This window comes from Mirounga leonina, unplaced genomic scaffold (assembly GCF_011800145.1).
Source record: "Mirounga leonina isolate KUSES-001 unplaced genomic scaffold, KU_Mleo_1.0 Mir_173, whole genome shotgun sequence".
NCBI classification, from domain to species: Eukaryota; Metazoa; Chordata; class Mammalia; order Carnivora; family Phocidae; genus Mirounga; species Mirounga leonina.
Genome location: NW_023270447.1, coordinates 24153574 through 24171197, shown reverse-complemented (window position 1 = coordinate 24171197; position 17624 = coordinate 24153574). Strand labels below are relative to the sequence as shown.

General features: G+C 47.7%; 1 protein-coding gene across 1 annotated transcript in view; it reads right to left on the bottom strand.

Annotated features, from left to right (window-relative positions):
• LPAR3 (lysophosphatidic acid receptor 3) overlaps nt 1-16821 on the bottom strand; it is a 74027-nt gene extending 57206 nt beyond the window's left edge. Inside the window, exons 1-2 of the mRNA XM_035018148.1 lie at nt 16783-16821; nt 9475-9588 (exon numbers count right to left, since the gene is read on the bottom strand). Of these exons, the coding sequence (XP_034874039.1) occupies nt 9475-9555 (81 nt within the window). The 5' untranslated portion in view covers nt 9556-9588; nt 16783-16821. The remainder of the gene's footprint in view (nt 1-9474; nt 9589-16782) is intronic.
• Nucleotides 16822-17624: the final 803 nt, after the last annotated feature.

Sequence of the window (17624 nt, the reverse complement as noted above, 5' to 3'; positions counted from 1 at the left end):
TCAGTAATTTTAAGATAAATAGAGCTCGCGTGTTTCATGAACGGCCACTATCCTGGGTTAGGGTAAAATACACAGAGGAGAGGCAATTTGTTTGGGGTTCAATGTAAATGGAGGTTGTCTATAATAGAGTGCTGGAAGCCTCTGTTATCATTGGGTAAAGCTAATATGTTTACTTAGGGATGCCTGTTAAGTGTACAAATCTGACACCCTATCTTCGTACCCTAGATCATTTCTCTTAAGAACGCTAAACTCAACTTTGCTTACACTGCATGCCACTCCGTCTCTTAAGAAGGAATGGTAAAGTCAGGCGTACAAAATTGCTCTGATGGAGACCGTCTGTCCCCACAAGGCACCCAGTGCCTCTACGGGGAGTAAAGCTCCCAGGCCGCCGCCACACAGAGGAGGGGCAGGCACCCACGGAGTGCGTTTGGGCAATGACAAACATCCGTGCCTCCAGTTCTCCTCGGCCGCAGGTGGTGACCCGCGGGGGACCATGGCAGCTGGAGCTCCGCAGAATAAACAGGTCACTGTACCACTGCGTGTGGATGAGCCCTGCAGGGACGGAGGACCACCCGCCACAAGTCAGCTGGCTCAGACACGGCTTTCTCGCTCTCCGTCGAGTGGGTGGATTTATAAGAGGCCATGGTATACACACTGCTTCTACCCTAGGGATTGTTTAATAAACAACTGCAAGCAAACGTATTGTTCCCCAGTTGTCCCTGATGACTGAAGTCTGTCTTAAACTTCTTGATTAAACAGGAAAGCAAACCGGAAAACATACAGAGCTAAACCAAAGGAGACACAGGTTTTATATGATCAGCAGATTCCTGACTTATCAGAATATAACGTAAATATTTAATTGTGTTTGCTTAATGTATTATACAATTTTAATCCCATCTACCTCATGAGATTAGAAAGATAACAGATACACTTTGTCCTTTGCCCCTCTCAAAAGTAAAGATGCTAATCACAATACTTAGAATTAATATTTACAAAGAATATAACTACGTATGTTCTGTTGTATAGGAAATAAGCTTTAGATCATTATGCAATCACATGCTTTACTCTTTGAAGGAGGAAAGTGCCAAAATTTAAAGAGTGGATATTTATAGCTGAAAAAGATATTCTTCTTGTACGAAGAACTTGGTCACTGTGAAAATACATTTTGAGAAACTTCGAAGTTCCTGCTTACAGCAAAGACTTCCCACGAGAAGAAAATTAGGTATCTTTAGATGTAAAATCCACAATAGACAAAATCTTGGTCCAAACCATTTGTCCTAACCTAACCATAGTACTGCATTCCCTTGCTCGTTCCATTTCATGACCCTGTCCCCTGCCTCCAGTCCTAAAAAGGATATTCAAGAGCCTCTTGCTGCTTGTTCCCAATAATCCCCCCACCGCTGTTACCAGCTATCGGTCAGTATTATGATCTGCAGTGACCCCCTCCGTGCTTCTAGAGACCACACCAGCCCAGGTTAGAGCCTGACTAAATCCTAAAACTCTGTAGGGAAAGGGAAATCACATTTTCAAAACACGTGGCTCTAATAGGAAGCAGTTGCTGTAATCAAAGCTTCCGAGGTTCTACAGGAGAGCATTGCTATGGCTAAACGAACAAGTCACAGGGTCTCGGGCAGGAGTTCTAAGCCTTGGTCAGGAAGCAGCATTCATCACGAAAGTGGGCGGCTCACAGCCCTCCCCAGCCTGCCCCCCTCTCCCACCCTGTGCCTGCCTCGTGGTAAAAGAGCGTGCCTGTGTCAAGGTGGCCAGGTCGTGGAAATGTATATAAAAGACATCTGAGTGCTGCGCCTGACCTCATACATTGGCCCCTCCGACCCACCCCCCCCACACCCTTCTCCTTGTGCTCCTTGTGCAGCCTTTCCCACCAGACTGCTTGCATCAGCAAGCCTTGCCCTCCAGCTCCTGTGGACAAGGGGGACAGCAAGAGATCTGGAGGAGGCAGGAGGCCGAGGCTGGGAGACTGATTTTCCTTGTCCCCTCCCCTCCTCCCTCCCCTTGGCTTTCAGGTTGAGGGGTGCTAACTGCTCTTTGCTGTTTCCAGCTCTTGGATGATACTGCGCCATCTCTCGTTGGCTTCCGTAAACTCTGCCCTCCCCCAGTTACCAAGTTACCGTCCCCCTGCTCCAGCTACCAGTTTGACTGTATCATGTGTTTCTTGTGGAACACTGAGAATACAGACGCCCTTTCCAGTACACTGTAATACAACAAAAAGTGTTGTTTTAAAGTTTTAATATGTTATGGATTTTCTTAAATCTTTTAGTAATATTTAGTACACTTTAACATTTCTTGGTTGTGAATATAACAACTCCCAGAGAAGGAAAGAGGAATAAATCATATTCCTGAGGGCACGGACCAGTATCACAATTCTCTTGATGCCTTCAGTGCCCCTTTACCTGGACCAGAACCCTACTAAATTTCTCTACACATGGTAGGTGACTTAATCAATGGGTGATTTACCCATTGATAGGGGTTTTATAAAATACAGGTGACGGCACTGGATTCCACCAGATCCCTGCACACTGGAGTCTACGTCACTGATGTCCTTCCGTGTCATCCAGGATCGGTCCCAACTCCAACCGTGTTGCTGGTCTTAGATGCCACGGATTTAAGTGTTAGGTTGGGCTTAAGGATTAGCCAGGTTTGAAACCCGATGGTATGGCAAAGGAATCAGTAGTCTTTCCTTTATAATGCCTGGGGCGGGGCGGGGGGGGTAGAGACAACTGTAGCCTTATGCGAGGCAAAACCAATGCAGACATGCCGCAAGGGCTACGTGTTGGAGGGCACGGCCGAGCCATCATCCGTGGCAGGGCCGGTGGCAGGGCCAGCTGGGAGCAGTCCTGCATCAGTGCTGCCCTCTCAGAAGAGCCGGAGCCCGCCGCCTTGCTGACCAGGCTACATGGCAGACAGTCTTGAGACTCTGGGGACATGAGCCTGAGAGTCCCTGAATAGGCCAAGAAGCTGTGAGGCTCAAAGCATGCGGGGGGGCGGGGTTTCTCAGGAATAAACCCATCCCTATCCCAATAATAGCTTCCTCGTACCCTAGCATTCTTCACCTCTGCTCCTCCACCAGCCCCTCCAGTACGAATACAGACATGCTTGGGGGAGGTCCAAGGCCATCCCTGACTCTGGAACCTAGACAAATCTATACAACTGGAACTTTCCTACATGTACAACCTGATTTTCCTGAACTGACTTTTTATGCACTAGATTCAAACACTGTTTTAGGCACTGTTGGGGAGAACTCCAGGGAGGAGCACGGGAGGAGCATCCTCTACCCCAGAGTCAGCCTTTCCCACCAGACTGTGAGCTTCTCAAGGGCTAGAACGGTTTCTTTACTTACGCTTGTGCATTTGATGCCCGACAGAGGGGCATGGAGTAGATGCACAATAAATGTTTGGTTCATGTGCTGGTTAGTTTCAGTTAGCTGGTAGGGAGTCGAGGAGTTGGAAACTTGATCACATTATGTTGAATAACCAGGAGTGAGAAGAAAGCGTAGGCTATCCTCTCAAGAAATTTGGCGGAGAAATATTAGATACCTCTTCTATGGCATTGCACATGCTTTCCTGCATATTTGTTTTGTCCTGACATCACTTCCAAACCTGCTGGAAGCACAGCTGGCATCCTCTCGCCCTGTTCTTTGAAGCACAAACAAGTACTTGGTTGTAATCAGCACAAAATAAAAATGTGTTCCATTTCATTGAATAATTCTCAAATCCTCGGTTTCCAGCCCTCTTTTCCTTTGGTTCACTGTGGAGGTTGACAAATAGTTCTTCCCTCCTTGAAACTCCCCACCTGAGCCTCTGGGGCTCTATCTTTTCCTGGTGTTTTCCCATTGTCCTCAATACCTCTGTCCCCTGTTCTCCCAGCAGCCCCACAATGTATACACTCCTAGACTTGTTCTCGGCCTCCTCTTCTCTTCTCTTTAAGCTTCCTTCCACCCTACTATTGCTTAAATTATTTTCTCTATATGGGTGACTCCTGAATAACCATCTCAAGCCCTGACACCTCTCACGCTCCCCCTCTCATGCTAAGCTCCCAGACTGCCTTCAAGATAAACAAGAAGAAAGTCACCCTAAAGATAGTATATATGTAGGTTGGAACTCTCAACTTCCCTCATTTCAGCTCTTGGAGATAATGAGACCACAATAAAAAATAAAGTTGCAGGTTTCAGGACACTTGGGTGGCTCAGTTGGTTAAGCGGCTGCCTTCGGCTCAGGTCATGATCCCAGGGTCCTGGGATCAGGTCCCGCATCAGGCCCCCTGCTCTGCGGGGAGCCTGCTTCTCTCTCTGCCTGCCATTCTCCCTGCTTGTGCTCTCTCTCTCTCTGTCAAATAAATAAATAAATAAAATCTTTAAAAAAAATAAAGTTGCAGGTTTAAACACCAGTTTTTAATGTAGGGAGCTAGAATGATGGTGGTCTCAGGCCTCTCTCCTTGTTTGTAGTACAGCATTCAGAAGTTGGCAGAGAGGTTTGGAATGGGACAGGGTTTGTCCCACTCATACTGGCCAGGACCTTGGGTGTTTGGCTTAAGCTCAGGGTAGACTAGTAGAACCCCTTTCCCTGATGCCCCACTGGGTCCTCACTACTATAATGTTCTGGGCTCTCAATCTGCTCTTGCTCCCGCCCTCTGGATATTGGGGATTCTAACTCAGCTCCAAACCTGAGTATATCCTTGCTGGGCTTCCCCCCGAGAATGGTTCTCAGCCTCTTCTCAAGTGAACTCCCCCTTGTTGACCTTACCACGCAGCAGGCCTCTGACCCTCAGGCTGCAAAGGACTAGCAGGACCTTTGACTCCATTTCTCAGAAGTCCTGTTCTGCCTGGTAGGACACCGAACTCATCCTGCTAACTCATTTGCTCATAATTGTATACTCCCCTGCCATTCCTCTCATGATTATTTTTTTTGTATCTAGATTTAGCTTTATGTTCTATGGCACAGACTGCCAAATTGTTTTCCAGTTGTAACGAACTCCATTCCCCAGCCTCCCTACAGCTAGGTTGGCCACAGAACTAAGTTTCTGGAATGGAATGTGAACATAAATGAAGTTCGCCACTTCTAGGTTAGCCCTAAAACACACCGTGTGTGCCCCTCCATGCTCTTCCTGCAAATTGTAGTACAGATGGGCCTGTGATTCTGCATTCAGCATTCAGACCAGGGCGAAGCTTGAGGAGGAGCTTGATTCCACATAGTTCACAGACAAGTTTCTATCAATGAGGAAATAAGTACCAAAATTGCAAATAAACACCTAGAAATGTTTACGGCACTTTGACATTACTGTGAAAGACAAAGTGCATGATCAGTGGAGTATAAACCACAGCTATTGCTCTTTGCTGTACTGAAGATAAAGAAAACCAGTCTCTAAACAAAGCGAGTTTAAGAAGCACTGCCCTAGCACATGGTGGAAAAACAAGATGGAAGGGACCCTTCAAACCCGAACCACTCACCTTGGGACTGCGAGCAAGAGAGAGAAATAAGCTTCTGTCTTTTTCAAGCCACTGTGCTTTGGGAACTCTGCCCAAGAAGCCTGCAGCTGTAGGTGAAGGTGCTGGAAGGAAACAGAATGGGAACATGCATTGGCTGTTCCTTCCCTGCAGCTCTTAGCAAAGCATTACAAGAAAGAGATAAGCTCAGGCAAGAATTGTTGGTAAGTTTGTGAGCAACGGTGTAAAAGAACACACAGCATCTGGAGACTGGGAGATGAGAGACATTAACTGCCCTGGGACCGGGAAGAGCAGAAGATAGCATCACCACTCACAGCCTTTCTCGAAGGCCTCTCAAGCAGATGTTGCACAGAAGCAAAGGAAGACAGGCCTATAGTAAAGAGCAGAGTGAAGGTGTGCCTTCCTGCTCAAGTCCATGTTTTGGAGGCCCTCAAGGTAGAGATTGATGAAGATGGAAGACAGAGGTGGGCCAACCACAGAAGCTGGGAAGTCAAACAAGCTTAAGAACTTGGTCCAGAAAGCAATGTGAATGTGGTGACTGATGAGTGGGGGTGACTAGAAGCAAACAGACCGGAAAGACTAGAACTTCTTAAGGTTATTATGTTGCCACAGAAGCCACATCTGGGCCTGAAAAGGCCCCTGTTCACTCTCCCCGCAAGGAGCACACCCTCCCCCACATATCAGATATGGCCATAGAGGGGGATGGACAGGATGAACTTCACAGGAAACAAGGTCAAGGTCAGAGCCCTCGTGAGGCCTCTCCTGCAGAGCAGAAGCAGGGGCCAGCCACAGGATGATTCCACCGCCGGGGCAGGGAGGTTGTAATTCCTGCCCAGCAGGCTTCATTATTTCTAGGCGCCTGTGACTGCTGCAGGTGTCCTCTTCTTCTGAATGCGAGTTTGTTTTATTTGTTTTATTTATTTATGCGGTTTTCTCATTTCTCCTCCTCCATCATAAGTGGATGTTGGCCGGTCAGAATTAAGAGAGAAAGGAACACTTCAGCCTGGCATACAAAACAGAGGTTAGAGAGGAAAAGGCTACACCCGTGGAGTCTGGTAAACTAAACCCTCTCAAGGCAAGCACAGCAGGCCATGACACAGGTGGGGCAGGGTAATCAGGGGCAAGGAGCAGAAGCTTGGGCATCAGCGGGACCTGAGGCAGATGGAGGCTCGTCACACTCAGCAGTGGCTCTGACCTGGCACACTGCTGATCCAGCCAGAGCCTTTCCCTTTCTCTATAAAAATGACACCATAACTGCAACGACTATATGGGACTGTTGAAGGATTAAAGCAATGTTTACAAAGGGATTAGCAAGACACTTAGCACATAGGAGGTAATAAATGGCAGACAGTACTTCCCAAGAAAGTAGGTAACTCTCAATTTCTTTTAAAAAGTTCATGGAATATACAACTGGCATTCTGGAAGTTTAATTGTTCATGCTCTGACACCTTCATTTAACAAGGAGTGATGACAAAATCATCCCATATCTACCCTAAAATACCTACAGTCCAGGAACGAATTTCTCCCTGCCTGAGAAGGGGCCCAGGGCCACAGTGACTAAGCTGAAGGCACAGGCACTTCCTTCTGCTGCGGCTTGAAACAAAGCAGGGAGGCAGGAATGGAGAAGGGGGTGGAGGAGGGAGAGCAGAGACAATGTGTTGTGGTAGAAGAACACAGACCTCAGGTCTGGGTTCAAACACTAGCAGATAAGCAGGTGAGAAGAGTGATTAGAGAGCATGGCTCCCACAGCAAACACCAGACTCAGCAGTCAGAAACTAAGAGTTTCTCCTCCAGGATCAGGAACAAGGCAAGGATGCCCACTGTGGCCACTTCTATTCATCACAGGACTGCAAGTCCCAGCCAGGGTAACTGAGCAAGACAAAGATAGAAAAGGTATCCACGTGGAAAAAGGAGGAGTAAAATTGTGTCTGTTCACAGATGACATGATCTTATATAGAGAAAACCCTAAAGGCTGCACAAAAAACTAATAAATGAATTCAGTAAAGTTGCAGGATACAAAATAAACATACAAAAACCAGTTGCATTTCTATACACTAACAATGGAAAAGGAAGTTAAGAAAACAATCCTATTTATAATAGCATCAAAAAGAGTAAAACACTGAGAAATAAACTTAACGAAAGAGGCAAAGACTTACACACTGAAAACTATAAGACATCAATGAAAGAAATTAAAGGAGACACGAATAAATAGAAAGACATGCTACGTTAGTGGGTAGGAAGACTCAATTCTGTCAAAGTGTCCATCCTAGTCTGTGATTTAAAGATTCAGAACCAGCCCTATCAAAATCTCAATGGCACTTTTTAAAAAAATCCTAAAATGCATATAGAACACAAAGGATTCCAAACAGCCAAAACAATCTTGAGAAAGAAGAACAAATTTGGAGGCTACGTATTTCCTGATTTCAAAACATATTACAAAGCTACAGTAATTAAAACAGTATGGTACTGGCAAAAAGACATACTTTGAGACCAACAGAACAGAATAGAGAGCCCAGAAACAAATCCATGCGTATATGGTCAAGGGATCTTCAACAAGGGTGCCAAGAATACACAGTGGGGAAAAGACAGTCTCTTCCACAAATGGTCTTGGAGAAACTGGGCATCCACATGCAAAGGAGCATGGCCTCTAGAGCTACACGGCCTGAGTCTGAAGCCTTGCTTACCGACAAGTTAGTTAACCTCTCTATGCCTTAATTTCCTCATCTATAAAACAGGGATAATAACAGTATCTTCTTCCTAAGACAGTCAACAGAGTTAAATCTGACATTCCTTTAAAGTTATTGTCGATAGGGTCTTGGGAAAGTTACTTACCCTCTTTGAGTTTCAATTTCCTCTGTGGTAAAAGGGAGACAAACTCTAACTTGTTGGGTTACTGGGTAAGGAGGACAAAATGAAGTAGCCAATGTAAAGAACTCAGCCCACTTCCAAGTCCAGAGGAGTCAGAAGAGCCCAGTAAACTTCAAGGAAAGTCTGTTTCCAACAGGTCGAGAAGTGGGGGGTCTCAACAGAGATTTCTGGGAAGGGGAGGCCAGAAGAGGGAACCCCTCCCTCAGAATGGGTGGGTTACCAGTATAATGACCCCAAAGCCAAGGCTTGCTCTCCTCTACCACCCTGTCCAGAGTCATGAACTGGTGTTTTTCACTACCACTGAAAACATTTAGATGAATATGTTGTAAGAGGAGTTTAGCCAGCTGGGTTGAAACACTCTAATTATGCAACCATGCTTGTTCTGGGCCACTCTGTCTGGATCTTAGAATAATCCATCAAAACACATTCATTGACATACCACTGAGCAGTGGTCAAAGTGAATTCCCATCTCTTTTCCCGTTTGATCCCACAGTGAGATGAGCAGTGTAGCATTCTCCACACTACAGAGAAGAAAACTACAACTGGGACAGCCTGATTCACTCTCACCAGCACGCATCCTTCTGGCCCCGGACTCTTGGGCCACACTGACCACTGGAACCTTTTTTCGGTGCTTAATTCTATGCCCTCATGAGAAATGAAATACACATATTTGTTCTCCATAATGACATTAATGCCTTTTGCAAGCATTTACTGATTCCAGAAGAAATATGATTACGGCAAGTGTCAATAAAATTTGTAAGTGTATCTCTACTTAGAAGTTTTGACAAAAGTTTATGGGAAAGAGTCCATATAATCCAATGAAAACAACAGAATAAAACTCTAAATCCGTAACAGAAAATAGCAATGATGACTCAGTTTGCCTGCTTCAGAGAAAATTCGGAAGAACAAGCAACCAGCTTTACCTCTAACGCACTGAACAATCTAACTGAAGAAAGGCCTTCTCCTAAAGCATTTTGCTTTCCACATCAACACAATAGTCTACCAGCTGAACTAGACCACAGAATTCAATTACCTGACTTATAAGAAATTAGACTGGAAATTAACTAAGAAAGACTAGTAATGACTTAGCTGTGCTGACATCCCTTTTCTTTTCCCGCTGTTGGATATTCACGGAGTTTGCATACGTGATGAGTTCCAAGTATGTAATGGGTGAGTTCCACTGGTCCTGTCCTGGTGAATGCTACCCCACCATGGATTCCTCTCATCCTTGTCCAGTTAACATTTCCTCAGTGTTCATTCTATGCAGGAGAGAGACAGAGATGTGCAAACATTTTAAAGATGTGAAATCCCCCAGGAAGCTCATAATCTAGAGCAGTGGGTGCTCAAACCAATCCTCCATACATCCCTGCCCCAGGACATCTCACGATATCCGGAGACACATGTGGCAGACACGGCCGGGGGTGCTATTGGCATCCGGGGGATGGAGGCCAGGGGTGCTGCCACACGAGCTACCAGGCACAGGACAGCCCCCGCTGCCGAGAATGACACAGCCCGAAACGTCGGCGGTGCCAAGCTTGAGAAAGCCTGGTCTAACGGGTCAGATGACAACTCGGAATGTCACACTGCTGTGAGGTGAATATGGTGTGAGCTATCAGAGAGACATCAGATGGTGACTGAAACTCTGTTGGTAAGAGTCTAGGGAAAATGGCATCTGCAGACCACATGGGTGAGAATGGAAAGTGACACAGCTTGTGGGGAGTGCCATGGGGCAGCATGCACCAAAGGCTTTAAAAACGTTTGTAAACTATTTCTATCTTTGCTTTCTTTCCATTCCCATCTTTCTCTCTCTTCCTTTGCCTTCTCGTTCCTGCCCTCCCCAGGACTGAGGGGTCAGCCCATGAGTGAGAAGGCAGTGCGGGGAGAGGCACCACCGAGGCCTGGGCTGTGGCCGGGGAGCCACAGAGACCGGAGGCTGCTAAGGAAGCTGCAGAGAGGCCTGGGGGAGCAGGCCTGGCAGCTGAGGACAAGGGGCAGTGCGACAGAGTCAGGCCCAGAGGAGGCAGGATGGCCTTTGTGGTTGGGAGACAGGCTAGCAAGACTGACACGGGGTAAAAATAAGTAAAATATTAGTAAAAATATTGAAGATAATGGGCTACAAGCTTCCTCCTGCCAGAGAAGATATGGACAAAGATATAAAGGGGTGAGAATAGAAAGATCCCTGAGGGTTGGGTTGGAGTGGAGATATTTGTTATGAATTCATGATTTTATAACACATGACCTAATGTAGAAAAATTTATGGACATATACGTGTGTATACATATATATGTCTATTTCCTACCTCTGTCCCCTGAGAGGTCTAAAGCAATGACACCCCAGAAACAATGGGCATATCAACCTTCCGTATCTTTATATCATTCTTCACCGAAAGGGAGAATGACTAGGTCAGGGAAAGTACAACGTAAGCCTGGAATATCTTATGGTGCCAGAAAATTTTTAAATGCTCAATGAGGGGTGCCTGGGTGGCTCAATCAGTTAAGCATCTGCCTTCGGCTCAGGTCATGCTCCTGGGTCCTGGGATCGAGCCCCGCATTGGGCTCCCTGCTCAATGGGGAGTCTGCTTCTCCCTCTCCCTCTGCCATCCCCCATGCTTGTGCTCTCTCTCTCTAAGTATACAAAATTTAAAAAACATTTTAAATGCTCAATGAATAATGGGGATATCAAAAGGACACAGGAGCCAGCTTAGAGGGACTTCCACTGGCCAAATGAGGACAAGTTGAGCATCAAAATAAATAATAACAGTAATATTTCAACATTTTGAATACAAAAGGAATCCATGAATATGTGCTAATAGAAATGAATAAATACACGAGAGAGAAAGAAAGTTCTTCCTTAGAATATAATGCCAATGAGTAAACATAGAAGGAGTAATGGAAATAAAGAATCACCATGTGGCAACCTTCAGAGAGGTGGCTGATTCAGGCAGAAGTCATCAATGAATGGGAAAGGTGGTAGGTGGAGGTTTAAGGAGGAACAGGCTATTAACATAACCTCAGATTACTTCCCCACAAACACCAACAGATTTCAAAGGGAAAAATGGTGAATTTAATGTGAGAGGATCTGGCAGAAACCAACATAACCAGGCTCTCTAGGCCAATATTTCAGTGGTGGGACAGTCTGACATGGCGCACCTTCTAATGTGATGTGCCGAGAAGAGCAGGGGACCACCAAAGACACATGACCTGAGTCTGGTTCTGAAGAAACACCTGCTCGACCCAGATGGACCGCCTACAGACCTGTAACACCTGCAAGGACCTCAGGAACGGAATAAGTCGGAGGAACTATTCCAGAAGAGACATGACAAATAAATGTAGCTCGGATCCTAGATAAAGCAAGAAAAGAGACATCTGGGGGATAACTGATGAAATCGGAATGCTTTCTGTAGACTGGATCGTAGAGAGCTGGACCAATGTCAATTTCCTGATTTGGTGGTACAATGATTAATTTTGTGTGTCAACATAATTGGGTTAAGGGATGCACAAATAGCTGGTAAAATATTTTCTGGGTGTGTCCCTGAGGGTGCTTCTGGAAGAGATTAGCATTTGAACTGGTAAACTAAGTTAAGAAGATCACCCTCACCAATGTGACAGGGTGTCATCTTCCACTGAGAGCCTGAATAGAACAAAAAAAGTGGAAGAAGGTCGAATTTGCCCTCTTGCCTGAACTGGGACATACATCTTCTGCTGTCCTTGGACATCAGTGCTTCTGGTTCTCAGGCCTTCAGACTCAGACTGAATGACATGACCAGTTTTCCTGGTTCTCCAGCTTACAGATGGCACAGTATGGGACTTCCCGGCCTCCATGACCCTATAAGCCAATTCCTATAATAAGCATCCTCACACATATCTATATCTATATCTATCTATCTATATCTATGTTCTATTGGTTCTGTTTCTTTGGAGAACCCTGACTAATCCAAATGCCATGCGGATATAGAAAAAGGTCATACTTATTTTCAGTTTAGTCCAGGGAAAGGGCCCCCATTCAAAGGACTAACCTATTAAAAATCAACCAGGGCAGGAGGCAAATGAGTCAGTGAGTTCTCTATCTGAACTTTGGGTAACTGGTCTTCAACAACCAGTTACCCACAAGAGCTTAACTTTGGATTTCTTTAGCTCTCCTCGGGGGCGAATGCCTCTGACTGACTCTACTGCCCACCTTTGACTTATATGGTCTGAGTCTATCTGGGGGCAGCTCCAGAATTTTTTTTTAAGATTTTTATTCATTTATTTGAGATAGAGAGAGAGAAAGCAGGGGGGAGGGGCAGAGGGAGAGGGAGAAGCAGACTCCCCACTGAGCAGGGAGCCCTACGTGGGATTCGATTCCAGGACCCTGGGATCATGACCTGAGCTGAAGGCAGACACTTAACCAACTGAGCCACCCAGGCACCCCCAGCTGCAGAATTTCTGTAGAGGAAGGGCTTTGGGGCAGCCTGTTTGTAAGGGGAGACCAGGGAAACCTTAAAGCTTTATTTACAAAGCAAGCCCACTGCTTTTGTTTAGACTGCATGTTTATTTGGACCAACTGGTGGCATTTACGGAGGGGCTAAAGTGCCCTCCAACCCAGCCCTGCCACCTGCCAAGCCATCCCCGATGATACCACAGAATCTGCATGGGGCTAAGTAAAGGCCAGGGCTAGCAGCACCTCCAGCCTAATGTCCCAGAGAACAACAAAGACCCAGGACTAGTTGATGAGTAAGTAGGGGGGCTGACTAACATCCTTAGGAAGGGGTGGAGCAGGCTGTCCGGGGCAGGTTGTTTTTCAGAGTGACACCCAGTCTGGCCCAGCCTCAGGTGGATGATGATTCACATCTGAGGAGGGGAGGCAAGGTCCATGGGAACTGGGTGATGTCAGGGGTCAAGGCAAGGGAGGAGTTCAAGGCAAGAGGCAGACAGGTCGGGAGGACAGGGGTCAGGTACTGCAAAGGCAGGGTCAGCAGATAAAGAGGGAAGAGGAATAAGAAGGACGCCAGCCTGGGGAGCGAAGAGGGGTAGGTGCACCCCAGGAAATCAGAACCTCCCTCGCACTGGGCACTCCTCTCCTGGCTCACCAGGCTGGGCAGGTGGAGAGCAACACATCTTTCAGACTCAATTAAATAATTAGCTTAATTATTTGCAGCATGGAAATGCACTGAGTTGGGTTCGTGCTTCGCAGAGCGAACCTTAAAGACCCGAGTTAGCAAGAAGGCACAGGTCAGTGAGGATGGCATCAGGCAGCCCCATTCAATGTCCAGCAGCTGCATGACAATGCTCTTCTGACTCACTGGCTGGTTAGCCGGCTCTGTGTTTTTGTCCACCAAGCACTGCAGACAGTACAGGTGATTCTACGAGGGAATTACAGTTTCTTCGGAACTTTGCCCTGTGCCTCCGATCACACAGGGTTAGGTCATCTCAGTCCTGAAACTTCTGTTCCTCGTGTATTCCCCATACGGCAGTTGTGCAACCTTTGGCAGGATCTCCTCCCTGAGGTCCCCTCCAGCAGGAGAGAGGGTGTGGGGGGCCCGAAGCAGTGTGTGCTCAGCACACCCAGCACCTACACGGAGACCCCACCACCTCCATGCAGCCTGCCTGGGGTGTCCCACAACGTTTATGTAGTCCTCACTGGGTGCAAAGCTCTTTCACATAGACGACTTCATGGCACCCAATAACACATGCACGTAGGTAGAAAAGGAATTATCATCCCTGGTACATGAATGGGGAAATGGATTCAAGGACAACAAGCGATTTATTCAAGGTCACAAGAACTCACAAAGGTGGGGCTGGGACTAGAACCCAGACCCCTGTACTCCAACTGCCTCTCTAATCCAGCATTGTAAAAGCACAAAATCTCAGGGCTTCTGTGGACAGGGCCACACCCCTCACCTCCACCTTCCCCATCCCCGGCAGGACTAAGTTCCAGGGGACACCTCCATGTCCATGCAGAATCCAGGATGAGCAACAAAGGACCAGCAAGGCCAAAGGGGAGGAGGCTCAGTACCTGTAGGAGGAATGATGGAGGGAAGAGCAAAAGGACCAGGAGGGCGGGGAGAGCAAGCAAGGAAAGTATGGGGAACACCTCTAAGTCACCTACACCTTGGGGATCTACATTTGCACTCTGGCCAGAACAACGTACATTTGCACCCATGTTTACAGAAATTTCAATATTTTAGTGTTTATCTTGGAGGAAAAGATGGCAACCAGCATTTAAGGAGTACTTCCTGTATATCAGAGACTCTGCTAAGTGCTTTCTCTTCTAATCTTGGGAGGTGGATATAATCTTCATTTTTATAGACAAGGAAGTTACAGCTTAGAGAAGTGAACAAGTATCCAAGGTCACAAAGGCTGGCCTGACTGCAAAGCCCTGCTCTTTTCCTTACACCACATTAATAATGCCTTGGGCCCCAGGCTCTGCCATTTAGAAGCTTGCAATCAGACTTAACCACTCTGTTGGGGATAATCACAGGCCAGAAAGCATTCTGAACTAATGTATCCTCCAAGGAGAATGGCTAATAGGTAATTTGAGTTATAATAATTCCCATTCGAGTTACAACGATTCCCCTTGCCCCAGCCCAAAGAAATAAGAGGTTGGACTTAAGTTATGGTGCCTTCCTGCCCCTCATCAAAAAGATGGAGAACTTGGGGGAGAAGCAGCCTGCCTTGGGTATGTATGTATGACTTTGAGAGGGTGTGCCTTGGTTGCTGCTGGGCTACAATGCTGTGTGTGCACATGTCCCCCTAAGTGTGTGTGTTTTGGAAAAATGAGGGAAAGCATGAACATGTAGACTCTCAAACAGGCTCTGAGGAACGTACACAAAAAAACAATCACATGTCTGTTTTCATTTCAGTCTTCATTTATAGAAAACATAGGCAGATCCGTTCTATAAAACATCCTGTACAACCCCCAGATACCTAAAATAGATCTGATCTAATATAAAGAGGCTGGTAGTTGGTTTACACATTTAGAAGAGAGGACGTGTCATTTATAGTTAAATCAAAGCTAGGAAGTTTGGAATGCTAATGATAACAAAGAAAATTTTTAAAATGTGCCCAAATGATCTACTTTCCTAGTTATATGGCAGTGACGATCAATATCAGTTATGTCCAGATGGTTAAATGTCCAGATCTAACATGTCCTAGCACATGATACTAGGTCCATACAGTCTCAAGACACAAGAGACAACTCTGGAAGCTTATCTCAAGTACATAAACCTGTCAAGATTTGTTTGCTGCTCTTTTTAGAATGGTCTAGTTTGTTTAGACAAGCATGATGTTAACAGAGCCAAGGCTGTGTGCTTCTAACTGTATGACTTCCAGCTGAAAAAAAGGAAAATTCTATTCCCTGTACTCAGACCACACAAAACTGGATCCAAAGTCTCAGGGGAAGCAGGGTTAGCAACGACTGATAGTTCACTGGAAAATCCGACAACTCTGCTTAGCAACAGGAAAGTCCGTGCATTAATGAAATGTCATGCAGTGTAGGGACTGATAACCTATTGGTAAAGAAGGGTTCATCCATCTGTAACTGCCATTTACTTTACTCTCCGACTTATAAACAAACAAACAAACAAGTAGGAACCGTGAGAAGCTAAGTGGCTCTTAACTTCTAAAGTAACATTCCAAGACCAGGTAATACTCTGGACAGCAAAGGGGTGAGGAGGGAGAAATGCGTTGCAAGGACAATAACAAATTACCGGGACACATTTCGTGGAAATTACTCAGTTAAAAATTGCTTTTGAGGGCCGTTTTAATGACTACCTTAATAAGACTAAGTTGTTTCCAATATTCACCGTCACTACTCAAATTACAAGTTGAGAAACTTCTAAGCAATTTTGGGTAGTCGCAACTTGCTGCGGGAAAGCAATAAAGTAACACTGCTACAGAACAAAGCATTTTTGTCTGCCGTTGGTGAGGGGGATCGCGGGGACCTTCGCTTACTCACAAAGCACCACCCCCCACAGTGTCACCAGTTAGTTAATAATCACTATTTCCGGAATCTTTATGCCTTGCAGACTTCCAGCTTTTCCCTGACACACCATCGTACCGGGTGTAACTGGAGGCTGAAAAATCTGACATCCCTGGGCCCCGCCGGAGAATCTCAGTTCACCGTCGACGGCTGTACGGCCGAACTTGGAAAAGAAGCACCTGTGCGAAAGCAGAGCGGAGCCTGCGCCGCGCTGCCGGCGCCCGGCCCACCAGCCCACAGCACGCGCCATGCAACGCCGATTTTGCATCCCGGTGGCTTCCCACTCCGAGAAAAACAGTCGGGGCGGGCAAGAGGCGCCCCCCCAGACGGTCTTGTCCCAGGAGCTCCGAGTGGGTTTGGCGCCCGGCTGGCCGCCACGCAACCCAGAAGAGCCGCGGGCCCGGCCCGGCGGAGATGCGCCCCAGCCTCCCCCAAGCGCGCCCCGGCCGGCCCGGCCTCCGGGAACCCTCCCCGCGCCGGGCGCCTGCACTCACCGCTCACGCTCGCCCGCCGCCGAGCCCGGGAGCGGGGCCCCCTGTGGCTGCCGCATGCCCTCGGGGCCGAGCGCGACGAGGCGACCGGGGGCCGGGCTCCGGCCGGGCGCAGGGAGCAGTGGAGGACAAGGCGGGCGGGCGGGCGGGCGGGCGGCGGCGCACCTCCTCTCCAGCGGCCTCTGTGACACGCCCGGAGCCCCAGGAAAGTTTGGCGGAGCGAGGGGTGGTGCCGAGGGGGCGGAGGGGCCGCGTCCCCGCCCTGCCCCGCCCTGCCCCGCCCTGCCCCAGGCGTCCGACCGTTCCCACGGGAGAGCGCCCCCCATCGGCGAGGCACAGGATCGGGGCGCCGGGGCGCTCCTGCGGATGCTAGCCTGCCGGGGACTGGTCCCCAGGAGCGTGGCCGGCCTGGAGGACGAGATGGCACCCACTAAAGGACCGCGAGCCCCGCCGGGGCTCAGAGAGCCCTACCTCGGAGCGCGGTATTGGAGCGCTGTCCCTCTCTCCTCACTCTCCAGGGAGAGATTTGTTTGAAGTGGCTGCGGGTGAGTGCAGCCCACACTCACCCTCCCAGGGGAGGCAGGCTCACTGCCAGGCCAAATGCTTGCTCTAAAACTTGAACCCTAAAGCTACCCGAGGGTGCAGGCAGGCCCCAGAGGCCCAGGATGTTCACGTACTTCTGACCTGAGCCTTTCCTGGGCACCTTTTTGTCGAAACAGGAAATTTCAAAAACATTTCAAGTTCTTGAAAGAGGCATCTTAAGCTCCTGGGGTAAATAGCCCTGGATACTTTGTTTCTCAAAGCTGAAATATAAAGCCTCCACTGACCCACCTTTGGTAAAGAAA